Source organism: Salvia splendens, chromosome 13 (genome assembly GCF_004379255.2).
Source record: "Salvia splendens isolate huo1 chromosome 13, SspV2, whole genome shotgun sequence".
NCBI lineage: Eukaryota > Viridiplantae > Streptophyta > Magnoliopsida > Lamiales > Lamiaceae > Salvia > Salvia splendens.
The window spans coordinates 17813853-17830876 of NC_056044.1; the positions used below are offsets into that span (position 1 = coordinate 17813853).

A 17024-nucleotide genomic window follows, 5' to 3' on the forward strand; every position below is an offset into this window, starting at 1 on the left:
GAGAATGAGATCTATCATCATTGTTGTCCGAATCCGACGATATAGACACGTCGTACTCATCATCTTGTTGTTAGGAACTACCACCGCCCCTCCCCCCACCTTGATGCATTTCAGCGAGTAGCATGATCATCCTATGATCTTCTTCTATCTATAAATATTATATAAGTTGAAGTTTTAATTAGGAACACAAAAAAAATTAAAAAACTCAATCTTATGAAATTATGAATTGTACAAATAATTTTATTTTTTAGAACTTACTTGCATGCGTTCAACCGCCACTCGGGAAACCTCTTCTATAACTTCTCGACGACTAGGTCGCCTTGATTATTAGGGACTACTACTTTGATCTTGGGCAATTCCTTTACCCCGATCACCACGTCCCGGTCCACCACGAGAAGAAGACATAGTGCAAAATGAAAGTAGTATGGAATATGGAGTATTGAATAAATGGTAAATTACGAACACAACAACAAATATAGTAGTAAGTAGTAACTAGTAAACAACTTGAGCAATTAGAGAGAATGAGGAGAGAATAGAGAAATTAAGATTGAGAGAAGGAAATCCTTGTTAACACAAGAATGTGGTGAGTAAAAATGATGGGGGAAGTAGGGTATTTATAGGAGTAAAATTGGAAGAAATCCTTGTTAACACAAGAATCGATCGGTTTACCGCCTGAACCGGCGGTTCAGTCCACGATTTCTGACCGGTTTTCAGGCCTATACACTGCCACCTACACTCTGCCACCTGAAAAAGCACCGGAACCGTCGGAAACCGGCGGTTTTCATCAGAAACCGCCGGTTTTTCTGCACACCTCGCCTGCAACCCTACGCCCTAGGCGGAATCTGTCCGTTGGGACCGTTGAATCGCCAGTTACGGTTCGTCATATTCCCGAACCTGAACCGGCCCGCTTGAACCGCCGAACCGCTAGCCGGTTCGAACCGCCGGTGCCGGTTCCAGTTCCGGTTCATGAACAGGCGGTTCCGAATCGCCGGACCGGTTTGGTTTGTGCATGCCTATTAGTACATATAATAATTAATTAGCCCATCTCCTATATGTAATTAATTAGCCCATGTCATTAACTATATTCTACTTCTAAACCCAATTTTCTCTCTCCCACGCCGATATCTTCTTCTTCCCCTTCTCTGAGGCTGCATCTCCAAATTTTATTCACAAGTTCTTCAACCATCTACAGCTCTCCATAATCAGGTAAGTTGTTTCTTCGTCTAATTCTTCTTCTCCATTTTTCCGTTTCTATGCATCTCTCATCTCTCTCTTCTTAGAATATCATCAAAAAGGAATGGCTCAATTGCAATTTCGGATGAGTTTTGCGTCGTGCTATAGTGCTACTGCAAAGATGGAGTAATACTGTTCAAGAACTCAAAAAGGACGATTTTGGGATGGGTTTTCCAGTATGGTTGGAGCTCAATTCCACCCCAAAAATAGGTTTTCAGTCTGGTTGGGGATGCCGCCTTGTGTGATTCTTATTTATTTTGAAATTTGCACAATGCATTTGCAGCTTGCAAAAAATCTTTACTTGTCACATAAAACTCTGATTTTCCGTACTAGAAATATTTTGTCCGACTGCTTTCAAGTTTGAATTTGTTGTTGATATGCATTTGTAATGGTTTTTTGTGGTTATCATTTACTACTATATGACTATGGTATAAGAGAAATAGATATGTTTAGTAATGCTCATCATTTTCCAGGTGTTGGACGTAGCCATTAGTTTTCGTGACAATGAGCTCTGAAAATGAAGGCGCTGCTCCGAAGAGGCGACTATCGTGCACCAAGTATTTTGATGCGCTCTACTTTTGTTATTGTATGATGGAATCTTCCATTCATTACCCTCCTAAGTACTTATTTTTGTAATAAGGCCTCAGTTATAGAATTTAGGTTTGTTTCGTTTCTATTGGATTTTTTTATGAGTTGCAGTTTTGTCTGTGGAATATGATTGAAAATGTAGTGAGATTGTTGTATCTTGGGGTCTAGGATTTATCTCGATTCTGGCTAGTTTTAGGTTATATGAGAGTGAGCACACCACATGTTTGATATTAACTTGCTTTTTTGAATAATGAATACATTCATGGATTCCAATTGATCAATTTCAGTTTTATGGCAGCCCCTTTTCATCAGATGCAACAATACTACCGCATTGGTGAACTTGACAATTGTTTCGGAAAATGGAGTGCTCTCTATAATTGCTTGTGTCTCGACCAAAAAAGCTTCTGAAGTTGAGGTGTGTCTGTAACAATTGCTTACTTTGCTTTCATCATGATTCAGGATTAGGATGCATGCTATGCTTTATGAGTTGGTGTATGAATTTTGTGTCATTCTAGTCTTGATATCATCATTGTGAATTGTGACATGTTATGTATCTCAAAGTGGTTAATTTTTAACTCTTGCAAAGGTTATATCATTTGGTGTAATTTACGGAAGTAGCATGGATTAGGCAACTGTTCATATTGTTTTCTGCTTTATTGTCTTCTACTGAAAACACTGAGCCCTGAAAGCTTACACATCATGAAGGAAAGAAGAATGGAAAGGGAGTGAAGGATGATAATTGTGAAGAGTTTTCTATGGCGTACATGAACTAATAAAAAGCTTGTGATTTTCTCTGGGTGTTGTTCCTTCTATAATCAGCTAATATCCAATAGTATAGAAATCGAAATAAGTTGGCAGCATGTGGTAGAAATGATGCAAGTTGAATCTCATTTTTTACTTGAGGGATGTTGGTTGGATTCAAACCTGCACCTAATAAGGGGACTGTGTATGCAATTTGATAACCGTAGCTGCAATAATTGATGCAAGCATTACAAGGATCTTTAAGATATTGTAATAGTCCATTTAGATTTCATGGTCCTGTCCCCTACTCATGCATAATAACTGACTCTTGCATCTTATAGGCAAAATTTTCATGTTGGTCAATCTACACTTAATCGTCTCGTCTCTGTCAAAACCTTCATGTAGTGCAGCATAACACTTTAAACAACCTAGTTAAATGTTATATCTGCTATAATGACCAATATCAAATGAGATTAAGGGACTGTTAAACTCACATTTTCCTATAATAATCTTGAGCCATCATTGTCTACTTTTTCTCAATTTCAGAGATTTTTTGAACTTAACAGAAACTATTACTCTTATCTTGTTGCAGCGTATATTAGAAGCTTGCGAGAAAGCCCAGACTCATATATGGACCTTTCGGACCCCAAAAGAAGCGGAACGCTTTTGGAATCAGCACTACGGACATCTGTATGACGACAAGTAGAAGTTTCTGCTCGTTCAGAATCTTGCATCTTTAATTCTTATGCCGATGGTATTATCGATTATGTGTTCGAAAGAAAACCAGATCATGTTCTCATCAGGTTAGAGAGTAGGAAGAGTTATTGATTTTTCACATGGCTAGAGTCTATGTTTTTTTTTATATATAAAGAGGATCGACAATGGTTCTTCGTGGTGACTTGAATTCCCGGCCTATTTGGTTGGAGATAAAGCGTTTTACCAACTGAGCTGCACATTGTCACGTGTACCTCCATGTTTTGTCTAGCCTTACCTCGTAGTAGAAATTGACTTCAGACAATATATTTATTCTTCATTGAAGAAGATTCAATATACTCCACCGGCAATAATGCACGTGAAGTGCTCCAAGCTGATTTTCCATTTCATATGTTTTCTTCTTAAAAAACCGAACTAAATTATAAAATTCAGTTCAGTTTAGTTCGTACATTTGATTTTCAATTTTTTCATATATTTAACAAGAAAAGAACTTAAAAAGTTTTTCTATTTTGATTGCTCCCATTTAGATTAAAATGCATTATTCATTCTTCAATTCATACCTCTAGAATGTGATACGTAATGAGTTCAAACTTCGTGCATCGAGCACTTATTAACTTGGATAATATTAACCATTAGCATCACTGTATATTGGTCTCGGATTTAGCTTTTATTTAACCTAGTAATTGGCTCAATTTAAATAGTGTTGAAATCTTATTCTCCTAGACCAAGTTTATGTGTTGGTGGAGACTGACCTCCATATTATTACACAATTAAGAAAAAAGAGAAAAAATAGAATTGATGGTATGCCACGCTAGCTCTAGTTTGGTTAGTGCTGTATGGAAATCAAGACATATGGCTAACATCATTTTTGGAAACTTCTAGGGTTGGCTCCTTGGCCGACTTTAAAAAAAAAAAAAAAAAAAACCTTGGTCACGTGGAGGCCAACCTCCAACCACTTGGTTGCCCATGTCATTCTATTGATTCAACCAATGAGATTATGTCAAATGACATAATCCCATTGATTGATATTTTTTTTATAATTTATATATTTTTGATATATTATATCAAAATTCATAATTTTTCATTCTCTATAAATAGATATCACATTTGTTATAGTTTTGTACACAAAAAAAATCTCATCTTTTCTCCTTATAGAATCCTTATTCTTTAGTATAATTTCATGTTTTTATTTGTTTGTACTATGTAATAATATATCATGTAATAATATTATCATAAAAAATAATAAAAATAAATATATAATGGTGTGGTTGAGTGGTTATTAATAAACCAATAAGAAATGTATGATTGGTTGGGTGAATATTGATAATAAGGAAGATGGTGTGGAGGAGAGAAAAATTAATTAAGTATTAAAAAAGTGAATGATTGGATTAAATTGTATGGTTGCTAATAAACATGCTTAGGTGCATCACCATCATACGATGTCTTTCTTATTTTAAATACCAAACAAAATAAACTTTGAAGGTAGAGTAAAATTATTAGTGATTGTCATACACAATGTGTGTGCATATATTACATAGTAGCATGCGAATTTTGATGGTGAATCCAACAACACAAAGATTGGACGCAACGCAAGCCATATGAACATTCGTTTCGCATGCCATCGATCTTTATATTCATACCTAAACGTAAGTAAAATAATTGCAAATCAACTACATATAGAGTTTTATTTATAAAGAGATGAAGAAAACATTTTTCATGCATGGATAATTCATTTCTTACCAGAATTATTGAAGAAATTTATGGTTTTTGGCTTTTGAAGAGGTTAAAGGGATCGTTGAATTATGTGCAGCTGCTAATTATGAAATGGGATTTGGAAGGCCTTGACCTTGACCCTAATTATGTTATTCCAGATCAACTCTACAATATTTAGTGAGGTTAGAATATCATTTATTTTGTCCTTAATTTTCTTTGCCTTTTTTTAAATTACAAGTTATACATACTAACCTATTGATGGAAGAGAAGTATTTTTCAATTGTATTATGTATATGCCCCTCGGTTGTGCTTCATATTTTTTAATTTTATTATTCAATACTATTAGTCACTTTGTGTTAACAATATAGAGGTTTTTTTTTTAATTTACATTAATAAGTGTAGTCCACAATATTTTTGATATCGCATTTGTGATTCTTGGATTCTTGGATTGGGAAACTTGAGTAGCAAAACATTGTCTCATTTCCAATATTTACAATATTCAATGTTCTAATGATTAAGAATGAAATCCATACATTTCAATTTACCAATAAATTATGCGCCGTCTACTTATTTAAATGGTGTTAATAAAAAAGATCAATCTTATAAATTTAAGAATGCGAAAAATAAATCAAAGTATATTTAAAATAAGTATACACAGAAAAAAAAGTCGTGTACTTCAATATAGTGATGCATATAGCGGTTGGGTCAATGCGATCTATCATACTCATGCTGAAACTATCAAATAAAAGTAAAACTCAAATCTTTTATCTTAATGTAATTTTAGAATATTGAGATTTTGGTAAAATCAATTTCAATGCTAATATTGTACTGTATTTTTAGTATACCATACCAAAATTTGGTAGACTAGAATTTTATGATATACTGCACTTCAGTACTATTTATATATATGAGATGGATCATAGACAACTTTTCTTAAAATCAGAATACAAAACTATATCAATTCGCAAATACATTGATATCAATTGACATTACAAAACATATAAGTTTTTTTTACTCAATATAAGTGCACTAGTTTATGAATATCAGTTTATGTTTTTATGACTCTATATTAGTTGTCTTGCTGATATATTTTGTGATGCCAACTAATATTAACCTATCAAAAAAATGATATGATTTTCAGTTGTCAAAATTTTCATTTATATATTTAAATATATTTAATGTACTACTAATATATTTGGTATTCATGGTGTATATTATTCTTACAGCATATATTGATGTCACAACTGTACCAAAATCTTTCGGTAAGATGTCGTATAGAGCCAAAAAGCACAGTATTCAAAAAATTATACTCACTCCGTCCCATTAAATATGAAATATTTGGTTTTTGGTACATGTTTTTTTGTAGTGTTATTTTGTGAGTTAATGAAGAGAAAATAAAGTAAGAGATACGAAAAAGTAGAGATAATATTGTTTCCATTTTTATAAACGTTTCATTTTTAATTGGACAACTTAAAAAGAAAAACGTTTTATTTTTAGTGGGACAGATGGGGTATATTTTTGATAAGTTTGATAATTTGGTATTATTCCCCACTCCTACGTATAGATAAGATGAAGTATCGTTGGTAAACGTACTGCATTCATATTTTTGCTAATAATCTGATTTAAATGATTAATATATACGCATCATAAACCAAGCCTAATTTGACTATTTTAATCACTACAGAAGTCGTCGCTTGATTTAATGAAAACCTAGATCCGTGTCTAACAACTAAATGATATCATGATCGTTGATTGGGTATGAGAAAACACAATTATCTCTGATCAGGGCCGTCGGAATTTTGGCCTCAATAAACAAGAGATTGTAGTTTACGACCGTCCGATTAATCTTGATCACTGACTTTTATTTACGCATCAGCCTCATCTCTTTCAAACTTTTTATTCCATCCCCAGATTTTAGACAGAGAGAGAAAGAGGTTAGTCTCTGTTCTTTGCTCTAATCTATTTTCTTTCGATTTGATTTGTTAAATTATTCGGTCATTCGATTAGGCACTCCTCCATTTTGATTGTGATGATATGAGTTCGTGATTCTACGGTTAAGTATGCTGCGATTCGATTCGGGCATATGTCATAGCGAAGCTGAATTAGGGTTTGATTTCACTGCATTCGTTTTGCTTGATTTTAAAATCGTATGGTTTGAATTGGTTGATAATCTAATCAATCTACGTATTCACTTTCCGTTTCTTACTTGTGCTTTCGTTTTAATTCTTAAATAGAATTGGACTATCTTAAGCTTCTACGATTATGTTGGCTTAGGGTTGGTTAGATACTGTTTAGAATTTTTTATCTGCTCTGTCAATCATCGAACATTAGTTTCATGGAATTCTAAGTAATTAGGTGATTTGTTAGACTTTGAGGTGTAATTTTGATCCGCCAACATTATTTCCCTAAATTTTGGATAAGACCCTGGAAAGGGGAATGAATGTGATGATCGAAAGGTTGGAAGATGAAAGGATTATTTGGTTAGACGCATATGTGTAATCAATCTTGAAGGGCTGTGTTCTTAGCTTCTTGTAGCCCTTTTATCAACACACAAATGATATTATAGGTAACTTTCAAGCAGCATTTACAAGAGTTTGCAATCTGTTCTGACTAGTTCAATTTAATTGTTCTGTACGCTTGTGCTTACTCTGTTCTTTACTTTTTGGTGATAGTCTTTTATAGCAATTTCATCTTCTTGCAGATGGCCCGTACCAAGCAAACTGCTCGTAAATCCACTGGTGGAAAAGCTCCCAGGAAGCAACTTGCTACCAAGGTCAAGTACTGATTTACTGATATTGTGCTCCTTAAATACCGTCAGTCTATTGCATTATGGTTCATATAAAATTGTACAGGCTGCCCGTAAGTCTGCACCAACCACTGGTGGAGTCAAGAAACCTCACCGTTACCGCCCTGGAACTGTTGCTCTCCGGTGAGTACCCTATTCTATTGATTATGCATAGCATATGAGGCAATGGGCAGTTTCATAGGTAGCAAATTTTGTTTTCTTTGTGGAGGGGTGGGGAAATATTTTAAACCCTCAACTGTGCATTGCAGCTTTTGAGGTTATATTTACCTAATTAAGCATGTACTTTTTTCTTTAGCATTTGTAGTCAAGACACATGCAAGTATCTTTAGATAAATTAGATTGATAGCTCTTTCTACAATTTGATGCTATTAGAAGTTTGTGAATATGAATTGGTCTAGAGTACTGTAGAATAAGAATTATTGCTTGCAACTTTGTACTCATTTCTTCTTATCCCTACTGGTGGATTTCTACCACAAGGGCATTCATTTAGTTATGGTGATTGTGATATGTTTTTTATTTTCTTTGTGATTGTTGATAATTGTAATACCATTATGATACAGTGAAATTCGGAAGTACCAAAAGAGTACTGAGCTCTTGATCAGGAAGCTGCCTTTCCAAAGGCTTGTTCGTGAAATTGCCCAGGACTTCAAGGTGAAGTAGAGGGTATTCATATATTTGTGATTGTCTAATTCCATTTGAAATATGGATTCTGACTTTGGGAGTGTTGGGTGCAGACTGATCTTCGTTTCCAGAGCCATGCTGTTTTGGCTCTTCAGGAGGCTGCTGAGGCTTACCTCGTGGGTCTCTTTGAGGACACAAACTTGTGTGCCATCCATGCCAAGCGTGTGACCATCATGCCCAAAGATATCCAACTGGCTCGCAGGATCAGGGGTGAGCGTGCTTAGGCATGCTTGTGTTGGAGTCATGTAGTGATAGTAGTACCTGTTTTAATATGCATTAGGACTTCCCAAACTGCTGGCTTGTGTGCCATAATGGGGATTGTTTGGTTTATGGTATGAAAGGATTATTTGAATGTTGCTGTGTTTATTTTGCTGTCAAGTTACAACTTAGGTTTCTTGTCACACCGCTGGTGTTTGAACAATATATTGTATTTGCATTGCAAGTAGTGAATTCGTTTCCTAGTGCAGCTGTGTACTGTATATGTTTGTGGGGGCATTAGTAGTTGAAGTATGATGAATCACGATTTCAAGTAGGAGTACAATATTTTACTTCCTAATACATATAATCACTTTCTTAGCAGTGAATAATGATATTGCTCGTTTATTTATGTCTATCACATTCTTACATAAAATATCTTTATTAGGAAATAAATGGGATTATTACTTTTGTTCATTTGATTGTAAATGACATTTAAAATCAGAAAATTATACTACCTTCATCGCGACACGTCCCTTCGTTCATTATTGGAAGACATGTTTTGAATTGGCATGGATCTCATATTTGTAATATTGATTTTATAGTACTTCCTTTCCGTTTTAATCTAAGTCGATCATCACTTATTTCACACGAGATTTTATATAGCGTTGTTTTGTAAGCTAAGAGGAGAGAGAATAAAGTAGACATGCCCAAGGTTCCAGAACCGTCGGTTACGGTTTCGAACTGACTCACGGTTAACTGCCGGTTACGTCTCGCTATTAACTGCACGAACCGTAAACTTTGGGCATCTTTAGAATAAAGTAGGAGATAAAGTTGAGAAAAACTCTTTCTTGTTACACATTAGAGTTGGCCAACTGTGGAACTCAAGAGGAAATATTAAATATATATTGATTTCTAAAGATAGAAACGGGAATTCTAAATCGAACCCATAATAAAAAACTAAGCATGTTGTGTTGTTACGTTCAATGTAGTACTATAATCTATGTTTTTTTCTTTTCTTGGTAAATACATATTTAATAGTATTTGCGTGCGTTCAAGAGTATTTGTCGGACTATTCTTAATCCTCTGATTTTTCTTCTTGTCAAAATTTTCTGTTTGAATCTTTTTTCGGTTTCTTGGTTATTCCCTAGTATCATCCTTTTCCTATTCCTCTAAGAAATTGCAGGGCAAGATCGATTGAGTTCAGACAAAAGAGCCATTCATCGATATTTTCGAAATCCTTCTTGGCATCGAAGCTACATTGTAGATTGAATGGTTAAATGAAAAATGATGTTGACAAGTTTTTGGTTTGATTGGAATGCAGAATGATGGTGTGAAAGGATAGATAGCAGATGAGGGAGGTGGTGATGGAGATGGAGAGTTTGAAGAAAATGGAGGAAAACAAGGCCAAAGAGAGAAAGATGGCGAATTTGGAGGCAGAGGTAGGCCGGATGAGGCAGGCCGAGGCGGATAAGGACGCGTCTCTTGGGAGGCTGATGCGCGACGTGAGGGAGCGAGAGAAAAGGATCCAAGACTTGGAGGGAGAGCTCGAGCGGAAGAGCAAGTCCGAGGCCAGCATGGCCAGGCATCTCGACTCTGCCATGTTCGAGCTTGAGGAGTCCAAGATCGAGATCGCCTCCTTGCACGAGAAGATGGATGGACTCGAGGATTTATGCAACCAGATAAGCAAAGAGACGAAAGGGGCTGAGGACTCTCGGACCCTCAAGGCGAAGCTGGCCAAGGCGCAGGAGGCCGAGAAAAAGGCGCTAAATAAGGCCGCATGCTTGGCCGAGGAGATGGAGATGGTGAAGGCGGAGTGGAAGTTTGCTATGGAGGGTGAAGACAAGAGCTCGAAAGCGATGGAAGATTTAGCGTTGGCGTTGAAGGAGGTCGCCACAGAGTCGAATCAAGCCAAAATGGAGCTGGGTTTGAAGGAGGAGGAGATGGAGAGGATGAAGGTTAAGTTGCATCAAGCTGAACAAGAGGTAGTAGTGATACAAATCTACAGGGTTGATTTGATCAAGCTAAAATCAATTGGGAGTGATCCAGTGAATTAATATAGTTCTCTTTCAGTAGGATACTGAGATATTATTTTTTTTTTCATTGATTTTTAATTTATTTACCATCAGGTAGAGGTGCACAAAAAGAACGAGGACAAGTTGAGGGCGGAGATGGAGGAGACGCTCTTCGCTTGGAACGCTAAGGAAATCGGGTTCGTGAACTGCATCAAGCGGGCTGAGGAGGAGCGCGCGCTGGCGCAGATCGAGAACCACAAGCTAACCGAGTCGCTCAAGGCGGCCGAGAACATGACCCGGTCCGCGCGCGAGGAGACGTACAAGCTGCGAGACATACTCAAGCAGGCCATCAACGAGTCGAACGCAGCCAAGGCAGCAGCCGGGATCGCGAGAGACGAGAACTCATTGCTCAAAGACTGCTTAGCCGAGAAGGAGGAGGCGCTGCACTTCATCACAAGGGAGAACGAGCGGCTCCGGATAAGCGAGGCCGCCGCGCAGGAGCACGTGAAGCAGCTCAAGCGGATGCTGACGATGGCCTCGGCCGAGGTGAAGACGGACGACAAGGAGGAGATAGGCATCGTGATGTGCAACGACGACGACGACCACCAGAGCATGAAGGACGCTAGAGAGTTCAGCTTTGATATCGATGACTTGAGCTTCTTGAACGAGCCCGAGCCCGAGGATCCCGAGAAGACGGAGGCGCTTAAGGGCTCCATCTTCGATACAAGCGCCGAGACGCCCAAGGCGGCTGAGCCAGCGAAAGGGACCTTCTTTAGGCTAAAGTTTTTGTCTTCGGAGGAAGAGCCTCATAAGGCCGGGGAGGCCGAGGAGGCGGCCGAGGGGGATAAGCAACAAGGCCACAGACGGACGAAAACTATGTTCCAACGAGTGGGGGGACTTCTCACTATAAGGAAGAGTTTCCAAAGGAAGGATCCATCGATTGATCAGAAGACTACTCCTACCCAAACTCAGCCTTAGCCATGTTTGAGGTGGTTGTAGTGACACAAATTAAACTAGTGCTTGTTTTTTGTTTATTCATCATATGTTGTAAACTTGTAACGGGATTTATTCCTCATCATCGTTCATAGTATATGATATATATCCTCATTTTTGTGTTGCACTAATTGCAATCAAGTTATACTGAATATGAAGGGGCGAATCAAAAGAAATTTAGCAATATAATGTAAAAATGAATGTACCAAGTAGTTAAAATGTGTTCGTGGATATTGAAACTTGTGTTATTTGTACTCTAAAATATGATAAAAATATTTCTAAAAATAGAAATGAACTAATTTTGTAGGACGGACATTAAGGTAATAGTGTGACTATTTTTAAGGGACAGATCAAATACTTCCTTTCTTTGCCATTTAAAGAACAATTTTGCCATTTTGTGTTGTCCACGATTTAAAGAACCGTTTACTTTTTTTCACTTTTTGTATACGAACCCCGCATTCCACTAACATTTTATAATTAAAATCCATTGTAAATCTAGGTCTCATATTCCATTTACTTTCTACTTTACTTTTCTTCACAGTCTTTGATTTCTTAAAACACGTGCTTTTGGACATCCAATATTGGAATTTAAATAAACATGAAGAGTTATTCTCGATCCCAAAAATTCATACTAATTAGTTACTCATAGGCGAAGTAACAAAATTCATATTATGAAGTCTAGACATAATAGCAAGCAATAAACAAAACCGGAAGGGATGAATTTTGCAGTCTTGGGTTGAATTCATGGCTGACCCCATCCGCCGCACAAACTCAACAAACCGCTGACTGCTCTCGGAAGCGATCTCGGAGGACTCCTGGTTCAGACATTTCCACAATGGGCCACTGTCAACCGTTAGTGCGCTTGGCGTCCGTTGACTTCAGCGGACTACTGAAATGGACCGATTACTCCGATCTACATATTCAATCTTTTTCTGCCTCTTTCTAAGTCTATTTTACACATTTTCGTCAAAATAAAAAATTGTATAGAATATATAAGTAAAGAATATATTTCACATACATAACATTCAAAACAAACTAAATCTAGGCGTTAAAAGCATACAAAATTGGTGTTTATCACTAACATACCTAGTTTTTGTAATGTGGGTTTGGGGAGCCTCAAAATGAATCTCTGTACCTCTGTATTCCTATGAACTCCTTGAGCAGTCACATATAGCCTCAACCCGGTTGCAATGTCGAACACCGAGCACCACCGCCGACGGATCAAACCCTAGATACATAAAGAATCTCCTTTTCCTCCGTAATTGAAAAATGGCTTTGGATAGAAGGGAGATCCAAGACACAACATGGAGAACACGGGGGCATTTTGTAGATAACAACATTATTTTCAGCTCTAATCCCCACACATTTAAATTTGCCGCTTTTCGCTCTAAACAATGCGGGCCGAAGCTTATTTCTTTGGCCTTCTTCAAGTATTGAAATATTTGGAACTAAACCGCTAGAAAACTAAATAAATGCGCAAATTTCTTTGCAATTATTGGGACATAAACATGTCCTTATATATAGAGCATCCACATCCATGCTCTCGCCAAAGAGCAAGGACGTGGGTCCGGATCCACATTTATTAATTTTTAATTCCCTGCTCTTTCACAAGAGCATGCTCTTACACTATTGAAGTTCCGGTTGGGCCTGCCTCTCGACTCTAATGTCGAATGACTAGACTCAGGAGTAAGCAAGTGTGCACATTTGAGAATTAATGCAAGGCTCGGTCCAGACACAACGCTCCTTAAATCCACTGGATCACTGGGTCCAGGAACTCAAGAGAACTACAGTGTTTTTGTCGTTGGACACACTCGACTTCCCTTCAAAAATAAATCCCTCAACCCGAATACTATGAATTAGTATAGGGAAGTGGGGTCGATCCCACAGAGATGGATTCGCAGGGTAGTGCTAAGAGACTATGGAAACAAACGGCTGCTGCCACGCAAAGGGGTTGAGATTTTAACTACCACTAGATCTAGGCAAGAAATGTAAACGCTAGACCCAGGACACAGAAAACTTACTGGAATCAGACATCAAATCTGAAAGACACAATCACTTCCTTGACTGAGTAAATAACTAACTGATTGAGACTAGGCAGAAAGAATAAAACAGCGGGGAACATGATTCCAAATATAGCAAGTACGGTAAAAAGCTGCAGATAACCGATCAGCTCCAGCTAGCTTCGCATGCAAAGTTCCTAACAAATTCAGAAACGCAAATGCAGAAAACAGAGCATACTCCCAGATTCGATCAGAATATAGAAATTGAGATGCCGGAAACTTGCTACGAATCGGAAATAAACCAGATCTACGTAAACTAGGCGGAATGAAATGAAAACACGTAAGCTAGGCATGAAAATTAAACACTCCTGCTCAGAATCACGTCGGACGCTTAATCCACTCCGGATCCAAGCAATCCAAACTCAACAATCAACTAAATCAACTCCATAACTCCGATTCTAACAGATCTGCTCCGATCACCGCCAAATTCAATCAATCAAGAACAATCTGCAAACAAATCACAAACTCCAGCAAATCCCAACCTCCGATTCATCCAAAAAACAGAACCATTCTTCAGATCCAAACGAAAAATATCAGCAAATAATCAGAAACCAACTGCAAAAAAATAAACAACTCCGACAATCCAACTCGACATCAAGCGAACTCAACCAGCAAACCAGAAATGAACACAATAGACATAAGCGAGAGTAAAAATCCGGAATAAAACAGGAAATATTGGTTAACAAAAGAAAACCGAGCTTCGAACAGCAAAGCTCGGTGGAATCAGTGCAAATAGCAACGGAAATGTAAATTGTTTCTTCGCCCTTGAACTAGGACGGTGTTACAACCCTCGAACCACTCTCGGAAAGCTAAAACGTGAACCCCAGCCAAGTGCTAACTGGAATCTCTCGCGAATTTGGAGTCAAGTGTGTGGAAAGGTGAATCGAGCAAGGGGCTGTTAGTGAGGCCTCTACCCGAGATGGTCCCTCCAGCCTGCATGCTTCTCCCTTTTATAGATGCGGACATAGCCTTCTAGAGTTTTCGTAGAAATCCCTATTCTACCCTTCAACTCCGAGGCTTCCTCCGTCTAGTAATTTTCTTCCAATTGTTCACCCTTTCGCCAGTTTCCTAGGACCATGCAAGCGTCCTCTTCTTTTCCTGGATCTGGCGAAAAACTTCACATACCTGACTTAATTCAATGCGTTAGACCCAGTAATTTCATGAAATGAACCCCTAGACCGATGCATGAAATTAGCCTTATCAAACTGCTCACACTTAAACCATGCTTGTCCTCAAGTATGAAAGACAAGAAAATAGGAATAAGGCGAATTTCAATGCATGGTTACCAAGTAAAACTTTAAAAAAAAAAGAAAACAAAACAAACTCCTAGACCTAAGCAACTACGGACTTAGAAAAGAAAATAACACAAAGAACAGAAACACAACAAAACAAACAAGCATGAACTAGTTTCGAATTTTTAAGCTACTATCCCCACAAGTTTAAGTTCAATCTAATCGATTACAGTCTTCAAATCTTCCCCCTTCCTTCGTCTGCCTAAACGGTCTGTCAGTTAGTCAAGATAGCCTATTGATTTCCCATCTGTTAGGTTCGCTCGATCACTCATTCCTCACCAGGGATGTTAGGATCAAAAACGCTCCAAAGTTAGAGTTATACCACTGATGCGTCGGGTTATGAGAGTTTTCTCCCTATTCTTCCTCCTTTCCTATGAATTTCCCTGGGCCAGGCTACGATTTTTTTTTTTTTTTCTGTATTACGACCCCTTTCCCCTGGACTTTGTCCAGCTTATTCCTCCTATTTTTTTTCCCTGGACTTCGTCCAGCTTATTCCTCCTTAACCCATTTTTTTTCTCCTTCATACTCTACTCCCTAAGCATCAAGTGATAGCCCATTGTTTCATGTTAGCTCTAAAAGTGTTTAGGCTTATAACTCTCTTTATAGTAGGGCTGTACAGCTAGGTTATCTAAGGCGTTTTCCATCGTCCTAACTTCATTCAGATCGCATTCGGCTTATTAAGGAAGAAAGTGTCAAAGTTGATCTGCTTTCTCTCTTCAATCACTCTTACTAAGGGGATCTTGCCTTATTATCTAGCTAGCTCATGCGAAGCACACATCCTAAGACACAAAAATGATACTTACTCCCCCCCCCCCCTCCCGCTTCACTCAAGCTTGTCCCCAAGCCATCGTAGTGAAGGGGGGAAAAGGGAAGTACTAACAGCAGACTGATAAAGCAAACAACAACAAACACAAATACAGAGCAAAACTTCTCACACTTAGACCGAGCATCGGGCTAAGTGGGAGAAGGCGCAACAAACAAACTAAGGCATGCAAAAAAAAAACAAAACACCCCCTTCTCACACTTAGACCAAAAGTTGGGCTAAGTGTAAGAAAGACAACACATATGTACAATTACAGAGCATGCTGGCATATAAGAACACAAACAAAACGGAAAAGAAAATAATAAAAAAAAAAATAAGGGTTACTTGGCTCCGTGGGGGGTTCAATTCGGGGTCTGGCCCCCGCGAGGGCCAGACTTTGGTGGCGCTGTCTGGTGGGTCACCTTAGCTTTCTTTCTGGCTAGCAACTCCGGCTTCTCTTGTCGTTCTTCTGTCGGGCGGGGTACGGCTGTCTTCAATATCACGGGCCGAGAGAGAGATGGAGTAGTCTGGGGCCTCGGGGCATGCGGTGGCTTCTGCGCAATCAGACTTCCTTGACCTGGCGTTGTAGAATCGCCGCTAGGCTTCGGAAGTTCCTTCGGTGTCTCTGGGAACCTTGCTCTAAGCCACTTTGTCATTGCCATCATCAACTCAACACCTTCCGTCATCTTTTCAGTACATCTGGTCGATGTCGCCACAAGATCAGACATGAGCCCCTTGAGGGTCACCATTTCCTCCCTAACCTTCCGAACTTCTACTCTTATTTCTTCCATCTCCGTTCGTACTCCGGCGACTTCCTTCCTCACTTTCTCAGCCTCACTACTATCCTTCCCTTTACCCCGCAGGGACACAATTTCATTCCGAACCATCTTCATTTCTGACCTCATCCAACCAACCTCCTTTCGCACTTCCTCTACTTCTATCCTGGCTCCTGCTTCCAAACCAGTAGTATTCTTCACTTCCACCACATCGGATTCCTGTTTCACCTGAGTCTCTGACTGCCCAACCTCGTAAAAGCATACTTCCCTTCCGCGTGCGATCAGCAACCCTTTATTGAAAAAATAATCCATGTTAAAAACCTCAGGGGGCGAACACGTCTTTACCTCTCGGCATGCCTTATGGATCTTCATGATCACATTCCTCTGCAGATAAGCTCCGAGCAAGTGGCACGTG

General features: G+C 38.6%; 2 protein-coding genes, 1 non-coding gene and 1 pseudogene across 3 annotated transcripts; all 4 read left to right on the forward strand.

The window, feature by feature from the left end:
• The first annotated feature begins 1085 nt into the window (after positions 1-1085).
• LOC121762829 lies at positions 1086-3535 on the forward strand (annotated as a pseudogene).
• A 528-nt stretch (positions 3536-4063) lies between these two features.
• LOC121763100 lies at positions 4064-4183 on the forward strand. The gene has a single exon (XR_006042348.1). It is a non-coding gene; the product is annotated as a U11 spliceosomal RNA (small nuclear RNA).
• A 2645-nt stretch (positions 4184-6828) lies between these two features.
• Positions 6829-8942, forward strand: LOC121762157 (histone H3.3). The gene is made up of 5 exons (XM_042157956.1): positions 6829-6923; positions 7691-7762; positions 7842-7918; positions 8356-8446; positions 8530-8942. The coding sequence occupies exons 2-5, from the start codon at positions 7691-7693 to the stop codon at positions 8698-8700; spliced, it is 411 nt and encodes a 136-aa protein (XP_042013890.1). The 5' UTR covers positions 6829-6923; the 3' UTR covers positions 8701-8942.
• A 1032-nt stretch (positions 8943-9974) lies between these two features.
• On the forward strand, positions 9975-11664 carry LOC121760629 (WEB family protein At3g02930, chloroplastic). The gene is made up of 2 exons (XM_042156269.1): positions 9975-10656; positions 10801-11664. The coding sequence occupies exons 1-2, from the start codon at positions 10024-10026 to the stop codon at positions 11662-11664; spliced, it is 1497 nt and encodes a 498-aa protein (XP_042012203.1). The 5' UTR covers positions 9975-10023.
• The last annotated feature ends 5360 nt before the right edge of the window (positions 11665-17024 follow it).

Bases quoted from the DNA above. Each gene is read 5' to 3' on its own strand.
- LOC121762157 (XM_042157956.1), top strand. From the start codon at position 7,691: ATGGCCCGTACCAAGCAAACTGCTCGTAAATCCACTGGTGGAAAAGCT. The intron at 7,919-8,355 runs GTGAGTACCCTA...ATTATGATACAG, and splicing joins CCTGGAACTGTTGCTCTCCG to TGAAATTCGGAAGTACCAAA. The intron at 8,447-8,529 runs GTGAAGTAGAGG...TGTTGGGTGCAG, and splicing joins AAATTGCCCAGGACTTCAAG to ACTGATCTTCGTTTCCAGAG.
- LOC121760629 (XM_042156269.1), top strand. From the start codon at position 10,024: ATGAGGGAGGTGGTGATGGAGATGGAGAGTTTGAAGAAAATGGAGGAA. The intron at 10,657-10,800 runs GTAGTAGTGATA...ATTTACCATCAG, and splicing joins TGCATCAAGCTGAACAAGAG to GTAGAGGTGCACAAAAAGAA.